Here is a 12,398-nt window from a genome sequence, read left to right as displayed (position 1 = left end):
CAGCGGGAAGTGGGCCTGAGCTCCATGGGGGTGCAGCCCCACGTCTGAGCCTGGCAGGGGCGCACAGCAGGGTCCCCCGGGCCTCGCCGGTCATGTGGCCCCCTTTCCTCAGCCTCCTCTCCACCCCACCTCAATGGGCAGGTCTCAGCCACCTGGCTGCCCGGAGCCCCACGCCGGGGCTGGGGGAGGGGCCGTGCTGAGCGGAGGTCAGCTGCCCGGGGCACGTGGACCCGTGTCCCTGGGCCAGGGCACAGGCAGCCTGCGAAATGGACAGCGTGTTCCCCTCGTGCTAGGGCTGGGGAAGCAGGACCGTCCGGGTTCCGGGTCTCACAACTGAAAAGCCCATCCGGGTTGGAGGGCAAGCAGTCTGCCCCGAGGCCCGCAGCCCGGCCGGTCCCGAGGCTGTGCCCGAGCAGGGCCCCCTCCACCCTCGCCCCACCCCACCCCTTCCTGAGCACCTTAAGGCCCCAAGGGGCTTCCTGGCAACCTGATCAACACTCCCCGGCCCCCCATTTCCGGTCCTGAGCCCAGAGGCCACCCCCACATCCACCTCCACGCTCTTTGGCCCAGGGGGTCCCTGGAGGGAGCCTTGGATCTCAGATGAGGGTCGGGCAGGGGGGCGCCTCAGGCTGGGGCTGAGCCTGGGGAGGGGCAGGGGAGGCTGCCCTGGCCACCCCGCTGCAGTGTTCAGACTCAAGGAGTCACCACGAAATTCCATTCTCCTGACAGCAAAGAAACTGAATCACCCTGCCAAAGCCCACGGCCCCACAAGAATGCTGTAGGCTTTGTCCTGCTGTTCCCAGACAGGCCGCCGCGCCGGGACCCCCTCCCACACGCCGGGCCCAGAGAGGCGCAGGGAAACCCCTGCTGGGCGCCATGCCACGCCTCTGCCAGCTGGGCCAATCCCGCCCCCACTCACCGGGCACAGCAGTCCTTCCCCAGCCTCACCAAGCCGTCCACGCAATGGGCACATTGCTCCTGCTGTCCCGCGTACCGGAGGGCTGGGCGGCCTGAGCCGGGTGCTCTGCGCTGGCTCCAGGGCCCCGTTGGGCGGGAGACGGGGCGGGAGGCTGTCTGCTGTCCCTCCTGCCTCTGGCAGATGCTCAGACCTCGTGGGTACCACTCATTGCGGGTGCTGCTGACCTCGGTCCCAGGAACCGGGCACAGCTCCTGCAAAGGTTTGGGGCTCATCGGTGTGCGGGCTGAAGGAGAATGAGGAGGGAAGGCAGCAATCAGCCAGAAACGGGCTGGGCCAGGTCAGGCGCACGGACACAGGCCAGGGCGGAGCTGAGGCCGGGCAGCCTGGGGGGGTTTGACTGCACGTGGGGCGCACAGTTAGAGCCGAGTGGCTGGCTCTGCGTGGAGGCAGGTAGACCAGGTGGACTGGGGACACGGAGATGGGGTTTCAGGACCGCCCCAGAGGTCCAGGGGAGAGGAGGCGGCAAGGGAGGAGGCTCTGTCTCAAAAGAGCCCAGACTTGGACTAGAGGGGAGTTGGGGGGCTGGTGGGGCGACGGCCATGCAGCACAGACACCTCAGACAGAGGCTGGGGCTGACCTGGGCTCACGGCTGTTTGGGGGAGACCCGTCCAGGCATTGGGTCCTCTCCTGCCCACTCCCACCGCTCCAGCTGCCTGGCGGCCCCGGGGCTGGGCTTGGCTGATGAGGGAGGGGTTTATGGCCGGAGGCGACACCGCGGGAAGCTTGTCACGGGCGCAGCCCGCACCATCTGCTCGGGCATCTGCCTGCCTGAGGTGCCTGCTAATTACCTGGGGCGGCAGGAAGAGGCCTGAGAACCTCCATCCCCCACCCCACCCACGACAGGGCCGGGCCTGACGGCAAATGGGCGCAGCCCCCTGTGCAGAGGCCGAGTTCTCCCCTCCCCGGAGCGCCTGCCAGGCAGCAGGCCTGTCCTGGCGGTGGACATGCAGGTGGAGGGACGTGCCAATGACTAGCGAGGCCACCGCAGACAGACAGAGGGACGGCGCGGGGGAGAAGGGGCCAGGGGGCAGTGAGCGCGGGGGTGGGGGGGGGGCGACCAGGGGAACCTTGGTGGTCCCGGAGCAGCAGCGGGAGGGGAAGGAGGCGCAACCGAGCGGAGAGCCGCCCCCAGCCGCGCTTCCGGGCCGGGAGGGGGGATCAGATCTCCATCCCACGCTGGGGGGCCGCTGGCCACTTCCGGGCCCCTCACCCCTCACCCCTCACCCGGCCTGCAGGCGCACATTCCTGCCGCCCCTGCTCGTGCGGTGGGCCGGCCGACCCGTGGGAAGGGCCGGTGGCCGCCGCCGTGTGCCGGGGGCGGGGCACAGCTGGGCCACAGCTGGCCCGAGCCTGGCGGGACCAAACGGGACAGAAGGCCGCCTTTCATCCCGTGCGGGCGGGGCGGCCTTGTGTCTCCTCGCCACGGGGCGCCGGAGACTCCGGGACCCATCCCCCGACGTTGGGCTGGGATTCCAGGAAGGGGGCGCCGAGGCCGAGGGGGAATGGGTGCAGGTGCGTGGTCACGGGACCTTCGCGTCCCGCCCCACCTGCGGCTCAGGTGGCTGAGCGCCTTCCCGGCACTGACCGCAGCTGCGCCGGCCCGGCCCTCGGTCCAGCCGGGCGCCGCCCCGGTGCCTGGGCCCGCGGGGAGGAAGCCGGGCTCGGCCGGGGAGGGAAGCGCACAGCGAGGAAGCAGGGCGTCCCTTCTGGGACCTTGGAGCCGAGGCCCCGTCCCAGAATCCGGGTCCGCGGGCCGAGGCGCACCCCGCGGGCGCTGGCCAGCCCGGGTCTCCCCTCCGGGGCCCCAGAGACCGGAGGGCTCAGAGCCCCGCGCCCCGGGCTGCCCGCCGAGAGCCCCCGGGAGGGGCGGGGCGCGCACCGGAGCGCGGAGGGCGGGGCTGGGGCGCCCTCTGCGCGGTTCCCAGACCCCCGCCGCGGCCCCACGTGGGCGCGGCAGGGTCCGGGGGCAATTCGCGCGAGGCCCCGCCCCGGGAGCCAGTGAGCGCGTGGCGAGGGCGTGGCCTCGCGGAAGGCCCGCCCCGGGGGCGGGGCCGGGCCCGGAGGCTTTAAGCGCGCGGGGCGCGGGCGGGGCGCCGCAGGACGCGCTGCGGGACCCGGGCGCTCGGCGCGGAGTGTGGGGCGGCGCGCACCGGGCAGCGCGCACCCCACGATGCTCAAGCGCTGCGGCCGCCGCCTGCTGCTGGCCCTGGCGGGAGCGCTGCTCGCCTGCCTGCTGGTGCTCACGGCCGACCCGCCGCCGCCCCCGCCGCCCGCCGAGCGCGGCCGGCGCGCGCTGCGCAGCCTGGCGGGCCCCGTGGGGGTGGCCCCGGCGCCGGGGCTGGAGGCGGCGGCGGCGCCCGGGGCGCTCGCCCGCGAGGTGCACAGCCTGTCCGAGTACTTCAGCCGGCTCACCCGCGCGCGCAGGGACGCGGGCCCGCCGCCCGGGGGCGCCGCCCGTCCCGCCGACGGCCACCCGCGGCCCCAGGCGGAGCCGCTCGCGCCCCACGACGTCTTCATCGCCGTGAAGACCACCAAGAAGTTCCACCGCGCGCGCCTCGACCTGCTGCTGGAGACCTGGATCTCGCGCCACAAGGAGATGGTGAGCCCCGCGCCTGGGGATGTGTGCGGGCGGCCACGCCGGTCCAGCCCCTTCCCGCCCCGTCTGCCTGGCGGACCGCTCCCCCGGGCCGAGGGGGAAGTGGGTGGTCCGCCCCGGCCGCCCTCCGGAGCCCAGGGTGCCATGCAGACCCTGCACCCGCCGCCAGTGCTGGGGCTTGGCGCCCTGGGATGCTCTTGCCCCCAGACATTGGGGTGCATTCACAGGGCGTTACTGTCCCCAGGTGCTGCCTGGGGCATCCACCCTGGGCCCCACTTTCCTGGGCGACAGACTTTTCTCAGAGGTGGAGTGGGGGACCTCCTGGGCTCTGGGCAGGTCTCCCCTCGCCGGGTTGTTGCTATGGGATGGGAGCAAGTCGCTCCTGAGGACGACTGGAGCGGGTGGGGTGGCGCCCCGGGGAGTCCCTCTCTGAAGAAAGAGCCCTGGGTTTGGGGGTGCTGAGACCCCCTCCGCTGTGCAGGAGTCTGGAGCTGGGCCCGTGTTTAATGCTCCACACCGAACACCCACTTCCTACACACGCTGACACGCCCCACGCTGGAAACCTGCCTCCAGGCTGCAGAAGGCGGGCGGGCGGGCGGGGGCAGCCGGGGGCCCGGGGGCCCAGGCAGGGGACTGGCGGCTGGGAGAGTCAGGGGACTGACTGGGCATTTGGGGTGAGGGCGAGGGGTCCTTGGCCGGGGTGGGGCTCAGAAGACCCCTCACTCTTCGTCCCTGCCTCAGCCCTCCAGGCCCGAGGCTCTCCGGCCCCCGAGTCCAGCTTTGGGTCGGGGCCCTGCTGAGGTCATGACAAGCGCGAGGGGCCAGGGTCTTGTCCGGTCCCGGCCTGGGGGGGGGGGAGGGGCCCTGGGGAGCCCGCGGCCGCTCCTGGGAACACAGCGTCTTTCCCAGAGGCGCCGGGGCCGCGGGAGGGGGCTGCGGGCGGGCGGGCGCGGGTTTTGTTTGGCGGCTGGGCCGTTAGGATTCCCAGCGCGGGGCGGCCGCTTGGGCAAGGTAACAAAGCCCCTTTCTCAGCGAGGACGGCCCGGCCTTGTGTGCCGCTCTGCCTCCATGGGAACCGCGGGCTGGCCACTCAGGTTGCCTGGCGATGAGGGTCCCGGCCCCCCCATGGCTCTGACTGACAGTCCTGGCCGGGCTGCGTCCCTGAGCCCGCCCCTCCCCGCACCGCCTCCTGCTGTGTGACCTCTGGCCCCCTGCTCAGCCTCTCTGGGCTGCCGCCGGCCCTCAGCGCCTCCGTCGCGGACATGGGGCGCGCTCTGCACCGGAAGGGCCTCAGGTTCCCGTCCCAGCAGAGCTGAGGGATCTTGGGCCAGAGCCTCGCCGAGCCTCAGTCTCCTCGTCCCCGAAATGGGAAGCCTCGCCTCCAGGGCTTTGTTAAAGAGGCAGGCCGCCTGGGCACCGAGCCCAGCGGGCTCTCAGAGGCAGGGAGGGGGCGCACGCCCACCCAGATGGAGGGCTGCGCTTCCATCCTGCCGCTGACCCCACCCAGGAAGGGCCCGACCTGCCCCCTGGCATCAGTTCCTGTCAGCAGAGGGTCGGCCTCTGCCCGGGCAGGGTGACTCAGACCCTGCTGAGGGGGAGGAGGGAGGAAGTCAGGGCTGCGGTGGGGGGAACCCCGAGAGGTTGTGTGAGTCTGAGTGGGCAGCTGACCCACGTGAGGGGCAGGGGGACTTCCTGGAGGAGGTGCCCTTTGAGCGGGACCGAGCGGAAATGCCCAGAAAGGGCCGTCCAGGCACCATAAGCACAAGCAAGGCGGGTGTGTGAGAAGTCCAGGGTGAGGGGCTGGGCCTTTGGCCCACAGGGTCCTCGCTCGCTCCTCCCAGGAGTGGGCCGGCGCGGCGGTGGCAGCGGCCACAATGGTGGGGGAGAGCCTGGCATCCTGTGTTTCTTTGAATCGCGGCTCCAGGAACAATGCCGCTTCCTGTGGGCGCCCCCCCTCGCCAGGCCTGCCGCCTGCTCTTCCTCCTCCTGCCCGTCGGCGGGGAAGTGGGGAGGGGGCCCGGGGTGTCTCGCCAGGTCCCTGGAAAGCAAGGCCAGCTGGACTAGCACCTCCTCTGCCCCAGGGTGTGCCCCGGGCCGGGGCACCCCTCTCTGGCCTCCGTTTCCCGCCTGTGCCCTCGGGGAGTAGGGGTGCCCACCTCGGAGGGCGCTCTGCTCCGGGCACATGAGCTCTGGTTGCGCCCGTTGTGTTGAGCGGGAAACGGCCTCTGAGCGGAGGGGGAGGCCAGCGCCCGTCCCTCTGCCGGCTGCTCTGATGTGGGGAGACGGGAGGCCCCTACCCACCCAGCCCCGCCCTCCAGTGCTCTCCCAGCGGCAGGCTGGCTCTACCCACAAAGGTGACTTTAATCTCCGTAGCCTTGGGCCCGGTTTTCAGGGCACCAGCAAGCAAGCGCGGGAGACCAGGCCTCGCTTGATCTCATTAAGAAAGCATTTTCCTTTTAATCCAGCGCAGGGGCGTCTGCACAGGCCGGCCCAGCCTCCCACGGCATTCCTGGCCGAGATGCTGGGGAGCAGGTGGGGGGCTGGTGCGTGTCTGTGCGTGCGGGCCGCCCCGGGGTGTCTGCCGGGCTCCGTGAGGAGGGCTGTGTGTGTGGAGAGGCTGTGGATGGAGCCAGCCGGCAGCCCCCTTAGCGCCAAGCCTGTGGTCCCAAGCTTGTGGCCACTGGGGTCTGGGGTTGGGGGGAGGAGCGGGGCCGCCCAGGTGCAGATGGGCCCCCCAGGTGGGCCCCTGGGTGTGCACGGTGGGCCAGGCCTGCACATGCCAGATCCTCCCCAGGACCCGTTGGTACACAGAAGGCAGCCGGGGCCCGGCGGGCATGGAGGTGGGGGGTCCCCTGCTGCCTGTGCTCCGAGCAGCCCCCCTGGGCCCGGGCTCCGCACGCAGCCAGGCCGGGTGCACCCGCGGCACGCGCTGGGCGGGCGGGCGGAGGAGGGAACATTCCTCCGTGTGCCGACCGGCCCAGGCGGGCGCCGGCAGTTCTGGCCCCGCCCCGTCGCCCCCACCCCCTCGGAGGCTCCATCCTGGCCGGGGGCTGCCTGCTGGCACAGGTGAGCCCTTGATGTGTCTCCAGAGCGGGATGCTGGGCGGCGTGGTGGGGGGGGGGCGGACGCAGGTCGGCAGGCTGGGGCGCGTGCGGCTTGCCGCCTCCTCCCTACGAACCGTCTGTGTCTCCAGGGAAGGTGACCTGCCCGCAGGTCCCACGGCCAGGGATGTGTGCCCGCCCCTCCCCCAGGCCCGAGGCCCAGCCTGAGGACCTCGCGCCCAGCCCGGCCGCTTAACCAGGCCAGCTGTATGGTAATGGGCAGTGCGGCCACTCTCCTTAACGCGGCCGAGTTAAGGCCGGCGGGCCCCGCGCCCCGCGCCCGCGGCGGGACAAAGCGGGGACAATGCCGGTGACTCATCCTCCCGGACCCTTTGTCCGCGGGACTTGGCAGCTGCCCAGCAGGGGCCTTTGTCCTCGACTGATTGAGACTTGGCTTCGCAAAGCCAGCTCCTCGCCCGTCCCCCCCCCCCCCCCGCCCTCCCCGGGCCGGCGCTGTGTCAATAAGGGTGTGTGCCCGCCAGGTGCGCTGGAGCCGGTTACCTGGCGGCTGGGCGGGGCGCCCCGCCCGGCTCGTGCCTGCACAGCTGCCGGGTGACCTTGGGCCCAGCTGTCGACGTGGGGGTGGGGGTGGGGGTGGGGTCTGCAGAAACCCCAGCCCTCCTTCCACTCGGGCAGTGCACGTGGGGAGACCGAGGCCCAGAGCAGGGTGGGGCGTGGGCGTGACGGCCACGGCCACTGAGGCCCCGCGTGCCCAGCCCTGCCCCTGCCGGGGTCGGGGACACCGGGCGCCCGTTCAAGGCCCGTTTCTCCTTCCAGACGTTCATTTTCACCGACGGGGAGGACGAGGCCCTGGCCCGGCGCGTGGGTGAGCCTGAACCTGGGGGCACGGGGGCTCCACTCCCAGAGGGGACCGTCCCCCATCCTTCTCCCCTCCCAGAGGTCACGGGGCCAGGAGCAGTTTACTCAACTGGTTTGCTCAGCGCCCCGCCCCACCACTCGCCCCCCCAATTCTCATGCAGATGAGGTCCTTTCAGCCCCGGGCCCTTTGAGAACAGGTGGCCGGTGCTGGGAAAACGCCGCCTGAATGGGCGGGGGCGGGCTGCCGCGGCAGGGCCGGGCTGGGGGAGGGGGAGGGGCGGTCGCCAGGCCTGGGTCCCGCAAGGGGAGGGGCTGAGCGGGGAACCCCCACGGGCGCAGCTTACCGGAGCCCAAGGCGCCCTGGGACAGACAGCCACCCGCCCACCCTGTCCGCCCTCAGGCGCCGGGCCACTGCGGGGCCGGGCTGTCCGCCGAGCCCGCTCGCCCGCCCTGCAGCCCTCCCCTCATCCACAGGCAACGTGATCAACACCAACTGCTCGGCCGCCCACAGCCGCCAGGCCCTGTCCTGCAAGATGGCGGTGGAGTACGACCACTTCATCGCATCCGGGAGGAAGTGAGTGTGGGCCTCTGGCGGGGCCCCAGGCACCCCCCCCCCCACCAGGCCCCTCCCCTGGCAGCTCCCCCCCCCCTGACGGCCTGCCCCGCCCGCCCGCCCTCAGGTGGTTCTGCCACGTGGATGACGACAACTACGTGAACGTGCGGGCGCTGCTGCGCCTGCTGGCCGGCTTCCCGCACACCCAGGACGTGTACATCGGCAAGCCCAGCCTGGACCGGCCCATCCAGGCCACCGAGAGGGTCAGCGAGAACAAGATGGTGAGCGGCCAGTCCGGACTCGGCGAGGGGGGCGAGGGGGAGGCTGCGGGTCCCTGCAGCCCGGGGCAGGGTCTCACCACGCGCCTCCCCCGCCCCCCGCCCCCATCCTGCAGCGCCCTGTCCACTTCTGGTTTGCCACGGGCGGCGCTGGCTTCTGCATCAGCCGGGGGCTGGCCCTGAAGATGAGCCCGTGGGCCAGGTGAGTGCCTCGGGCACAGGCCAGGCTGCCCAGGTCCTGAGTCCCCCCCCCCGCCCCCCCATGCAGGCCTGGCTTGGGTCATCGTCCCAGCAGCAGGTGTCCCCAACCCCACGTGCACAGGCAGGTTGAGGCGAGGTTCCCCCACTTCTCACCTCTGCCAGCAGGCACCAGGGAGCTAGCACCCAGGGCAGGGGCCGGGGGCAAGCTGCCGCTCAGAGCCCGCAGGCTGGCCCGACGGTGGGGGTGGGGTCAGGGAGGGGGAGAGGCTGGCAGGCAGGCAGCCCGGGGGCTTGTCCACCTCCCCCCGGAGCCCCCGGGCGGCGGGCCCCCCTCAGCTCACAGGCGGCCTTCCTGCCGCAGCGGGGGCCACTTCGTGAGCACGGCCGAGCGCATCCGGCTGCCGGACGACTGCACGGTGGGCTACATCGTGGAGGCGCTGCTGGGCGTGCGCCTCATCCGCAGCGGCCTCTTCCACTCGCACCTGGAGAACCTGCAGCAGGTGCCCGCCGCGGAGCTGCACGAGCAGGTACCCGGGGCCGGGCGGCGGGGCGGGAGGAGGGACCCCTTCACAGGGAGGGGCCCTGCTGGCTGCCACCCAGACCCCCGGGTCACCCCCGGCAGGCCCCACGCAGACCCCCTGTCCACTCTCCCCGTGTCTGTCTTCAGCCCAACACCCCGCTCGGGCCTTTCGGGCCTTGTCCTGCACGCGGGGTCTCCCCTCGCTCACAGCACCTCGGCCCTCGTTCCTGGGGTGCGCAGAGCGGGGGGCGCCGCCTGGCTCATCCCCTTCCTTCTTGGCCCGAGGCGGGCAGCAGGCTAGGCCGTCTCCGGGTCAGGGCCACGTGGCCAGCCCGGGGCCAAGGCGGGGTGTCCCCGCCCGCACTACCCCGCCCTCTCCCCGCAGGTCACGCTGAGCTACGGCACGTTCGAGAACAAGCGGAACGCCGTCCACATTAAGGGCCCCTTCTCCGTGGAGGCCGACCCTTCCAGGTGGGGAGACGGAGGCCGGTGGGCGAGGCTGACCTCGAGTCCCCGGGGGCTCCGGGGGAGGCGGGCTGGACCTCAAGTGCCCCAGGCCCCCTGCTAGGGCACAGGGGGCCCCTGGTGCTGTGGGACCCCCACCCCACGCAGACCAGCCCCCCACTCTGTCCCCGCAGGTTCCGCTCCATCCACTGCCGCCTGTACCCCGACACACCTTGGTGTCCCCGCACCGCCGTCTTCTAGCAGCCGCGGCTGAGACCCCGTCCCCGGGCGCCCTGGTACCCAAAGGGCCCGGGGACCCCTGTTGGGCCGCCCTGGCCTCGGCGTTTGAGGCGGCGAGGGCTGTGCCTCCGTGAGTGTACGTGTGCCCACCGGGTCGCAGGCTGCTGGCAGCTCTGCTCTGCTCGGCCGAGGACCGGGCACCAGTGCCCCCGCCGGCCCCGCGCTCCGAGGGCCAGGGGCTCCGAGCCCAGGCCGGGGGGAGTGGGCCGGCAGCGGCCACGGTGAGGGCGGTTCTGTGTGGCTCTGAGGGGGGACCGTTGGGCAGAAAGGGGGCACGGCTGCCCTGCCCGGCGGAGGCCCTGTGCCCGGACACCTGTCCCGGAGCCCCCAGGACAACGGAGCCCTGGACGGAAGCTGGGTTTTAGGGGACAGTGGCCTGGTCCCCTCCTCCCCCCACTGAGCTCTGGCCCTGCCCAGCAGCCTGTGAAGCCCCGTGGCCGTGGGGCCGGGAGGACAGTGCCCCCCGCCCCGAGCCCCCTCAGAGGTCTTGTCTTTGTCTCCCCGGATGGGGGGGCAGAGCTGAGCGTATCTCCTCTCCCAAGTAGAGGCCAGTCGCCCACAGTGGGCGTGTCTGTAAATATTGTGACAGTTTTTTTACTGTGCTTGTTTCTAACGGGGGCGGGCTGTAAAAAGTGGGGTGTCCTTGTCTTGTCCTCGGGGAACGGGGGAGGGTGTGATCTTGTCGTTTCTGTGGATCAGAAAGAGCAGAAGCCACGCTCGGGGTCATCTCTGGTCGAAGCTGGAAGCATCTGAGTTTTATGTCCGGCGCTGACCTCCCGTCGGCCCCGGGGCGCACCTGGCCGTGGGTTCTGTCTTCTGCTTTTCTTCCTGCAACGACAGCAGCCAGGAAGGCGGACAATAAGGGACCGATCTCAGGGAATTGCAGTGTGGTTGCTATGGTGACGTCCTTGCTGTGAATAAAGGTGCCTCTCGGGCAGTGCTCTGGGGTCCTGTCACTCGCCCTTCGCGCTCGCAGGGGGGAGGCGAGGAGAGAAGGGACTCGCCGGGCCTGGCCGGGGCCTGGACCTGCCTTCACAGCCACCACAGAGGCCACCGCCTGGCCACGCTTTGCAGATGGGGAAGCTGAGGCTTGGAACGGGCGATGCCCAGGGCCAGGCAGCTGGGGTGGTGAAGGGCTCGAACCCAGAGGCCAAGCTGGCCCCAGACCCTGGCCTCCCGGTGCTGGTCTCTGGGCAGGCTGCATTCCAGCGCACCCCGATGACGGGTCCCGGCTGGAGGGGCTGCTGAGCCGCTGGCTGGGGCATCCCCTGCCCCCGCCCCCAAGCAGCCTGGGCAGCCCTCACTTCCTCGGCCTCCCTGGGGCTCCAGGTTCCCGCCTCCACTCTGCTCGGAGCTCAGAAAGGAACTAGTGCTTCCCCCGCCCGCAACCACTGGGGGCAGAATGCCAGCCCCGCCCCGCCGGCCACAGGCTCCGCCCCATCGCGGCCCTGGCTGTGGGCGCCTGGCTGTGGGCGCCTGGCGGGGGCTGACCGCACCTTGCCGTGGACAGGCCCGAGTCGGCATCGTGTGGCCTCCTGAGGCCTTGGCGTGACGGGGACGGGGAGGGAAGGGGGAGGCGTGCCCCTCGCCGTCACACGGTGTGACGCCTGTGGCCCTGGGCACCGGGCGCACCCGGTCGGGGAGCACCACGGGATGGCGAGGGGAAGTGACACAGCAGCTGCCGTGTGCGGGCCGAGGCCGCGGCCTCCTTCCTGCCCGGGAGTCAGACCGGGGCTCCTGGCAGCGGCGGCGTCCCCACAGAGCTGGCAGGGCCTGGGCCCAGGTGTGCAGACGGAGGCCTCCGAGCTGAGGCCCCTCCCAGCGGCCCCTGGGGCTCGGGCCTGGGGGCCCACAGAGGGGCAGGCGGCCTCGGCCCTCTGCCCTTCGGAGTGAAGCTGAAGGGCGGGCGACCGGAACGCCTCCGTCCGCACGAGGGGCCTCCCCAGCCGGTGCCCTGGAGGCGGAGGAGGGGCCCTCGGCGTGCCCCGCCCTCTGGGGGCACCATTGTCCCCAACCACACACACTGGGCCCGAGGTCCGTGTCCCCCGCCCGGCCCGGCCTCTCCCAGGCTGCCGGCCTGTCCGGGCTTTCACAATAAAAATGCACCCTCTGTGGGGGCCAGGGCGGCGGGGCCAGGGCGGGCCGGCTGGGGGGTGCAGGGCGGGGCCCCTCTGCTCAGTTGAAGCTTCCCCACTGGCCCTGGGCCCGGCTTCCCCAGGGGGTCGAGCTGGAGTGGAAAGGCTCTGCCGAGCCTCAGTGCTGAGGAGGGGGCTCCAGGCCCCAGCACAGTGGGCACGGGGCAGGGGGGCGCACAGATCAGCACGCCTGCGCAGTGGGGCAACCTGGCGCCCATGGAGCCAGCCAGCAGCAAGCAGGGCCTTCGCAGACCTGCGGCCAGACCCAGCTGGGCTGCACCGGGCCCGCAGCTCAGGACGGGGCAGCAGAGGGACGTGGGTGGCCAGGCCGGCTGGCCCGCCGTCTGCCAGGCCTGTCTGCCCGCCCCAGGCTGGTGGGTGCCCTTGGAGGGCCCGGAGCACATGGGTACATGGTTGGAGGCACCCAGGCTCGGGGGGTTGCCCAGATTATATGCTCACACAGAGCTCCCTG

At 72.0% G+C, this 12,398-nt stretch overlaps 1 protein-coding gene across 1 annotated transcript; it reads left to right on the top strand.

Moving 5' to 3' along the window:
• The first annotated feature begins 3,076 nt into the window (after positions 1-3,076).
• LFNG (LFNG O-fucosylpeptide 3-beta-N-acetylglucosaminyltransferase) lies at positions 3,077-10,737 on the top strand. The gene is made up of 8 exons (XM_079770196.1): positions 3,077-3,578; positions 7,454-7,502; positions 7,970-8,069; positions 8,176-8,329; positions 8,443-8,528; positions 8,889-9,054; positions 9,433-9,518; positions 9,686-10,737. The coding sequence occupies exons 1-8, from the start codon at positions 3,150-3,152 to the stop codon at positions 9,750-9,752; spliced, it is 1,137 nt and encodes a 378-aa protein (XP_079626322.1). The 5' UTR covers positions 3,077-3,149; the 3' UTR covers positions 9,753-10,737.
• The last annotated feature ends 1,661 nt before the right edge of the window (positions 10,738-12,398 follow it).

The sequence above is a fragment of the Cnephaeus nilssonii genome (genome assembly GCF_951640355.1).
Source record: "Cnephaeus nilssonii genome assembly, chromosome: 5".
In the NCBI taxonomy this organism is placed as follows: Eukaryota; Metazoa; Chordata; class Mammalia; order Chiroptera; family Vespertilionidae; genus Cnephaeus; species Cnephaeus nilssonii.
The sequence above is the reverse complement of the archived record's forward strand: the minus strand, read 5'-3'. Positions and strand labels throughout refer to the sequence as shown.

Coding starts and splice junctions, on each gene's coding strand:
- LFNG (XM_079770196.1), top strand. CDS start 3,150: ATGCTCAAGCGCTGCGGCCGCCGCCTGCTGCTGGCCCTGGCGGGAGCG. Junction 3,579..7,453: donor TCTCGCGCCACAAGGAGATG/GTGAGCCCCGCG, acceptor TTCTCCTTCCAG/ACGTTCATTTTCACCGACGG. Junction 8,529..8,888: donor AAGATGAGCCCGTGGGCCAG/GTGAGTGCCTCG, acceptor TTCCTGCCGCAG/CGGGGGCCACTTCGTGAGCA.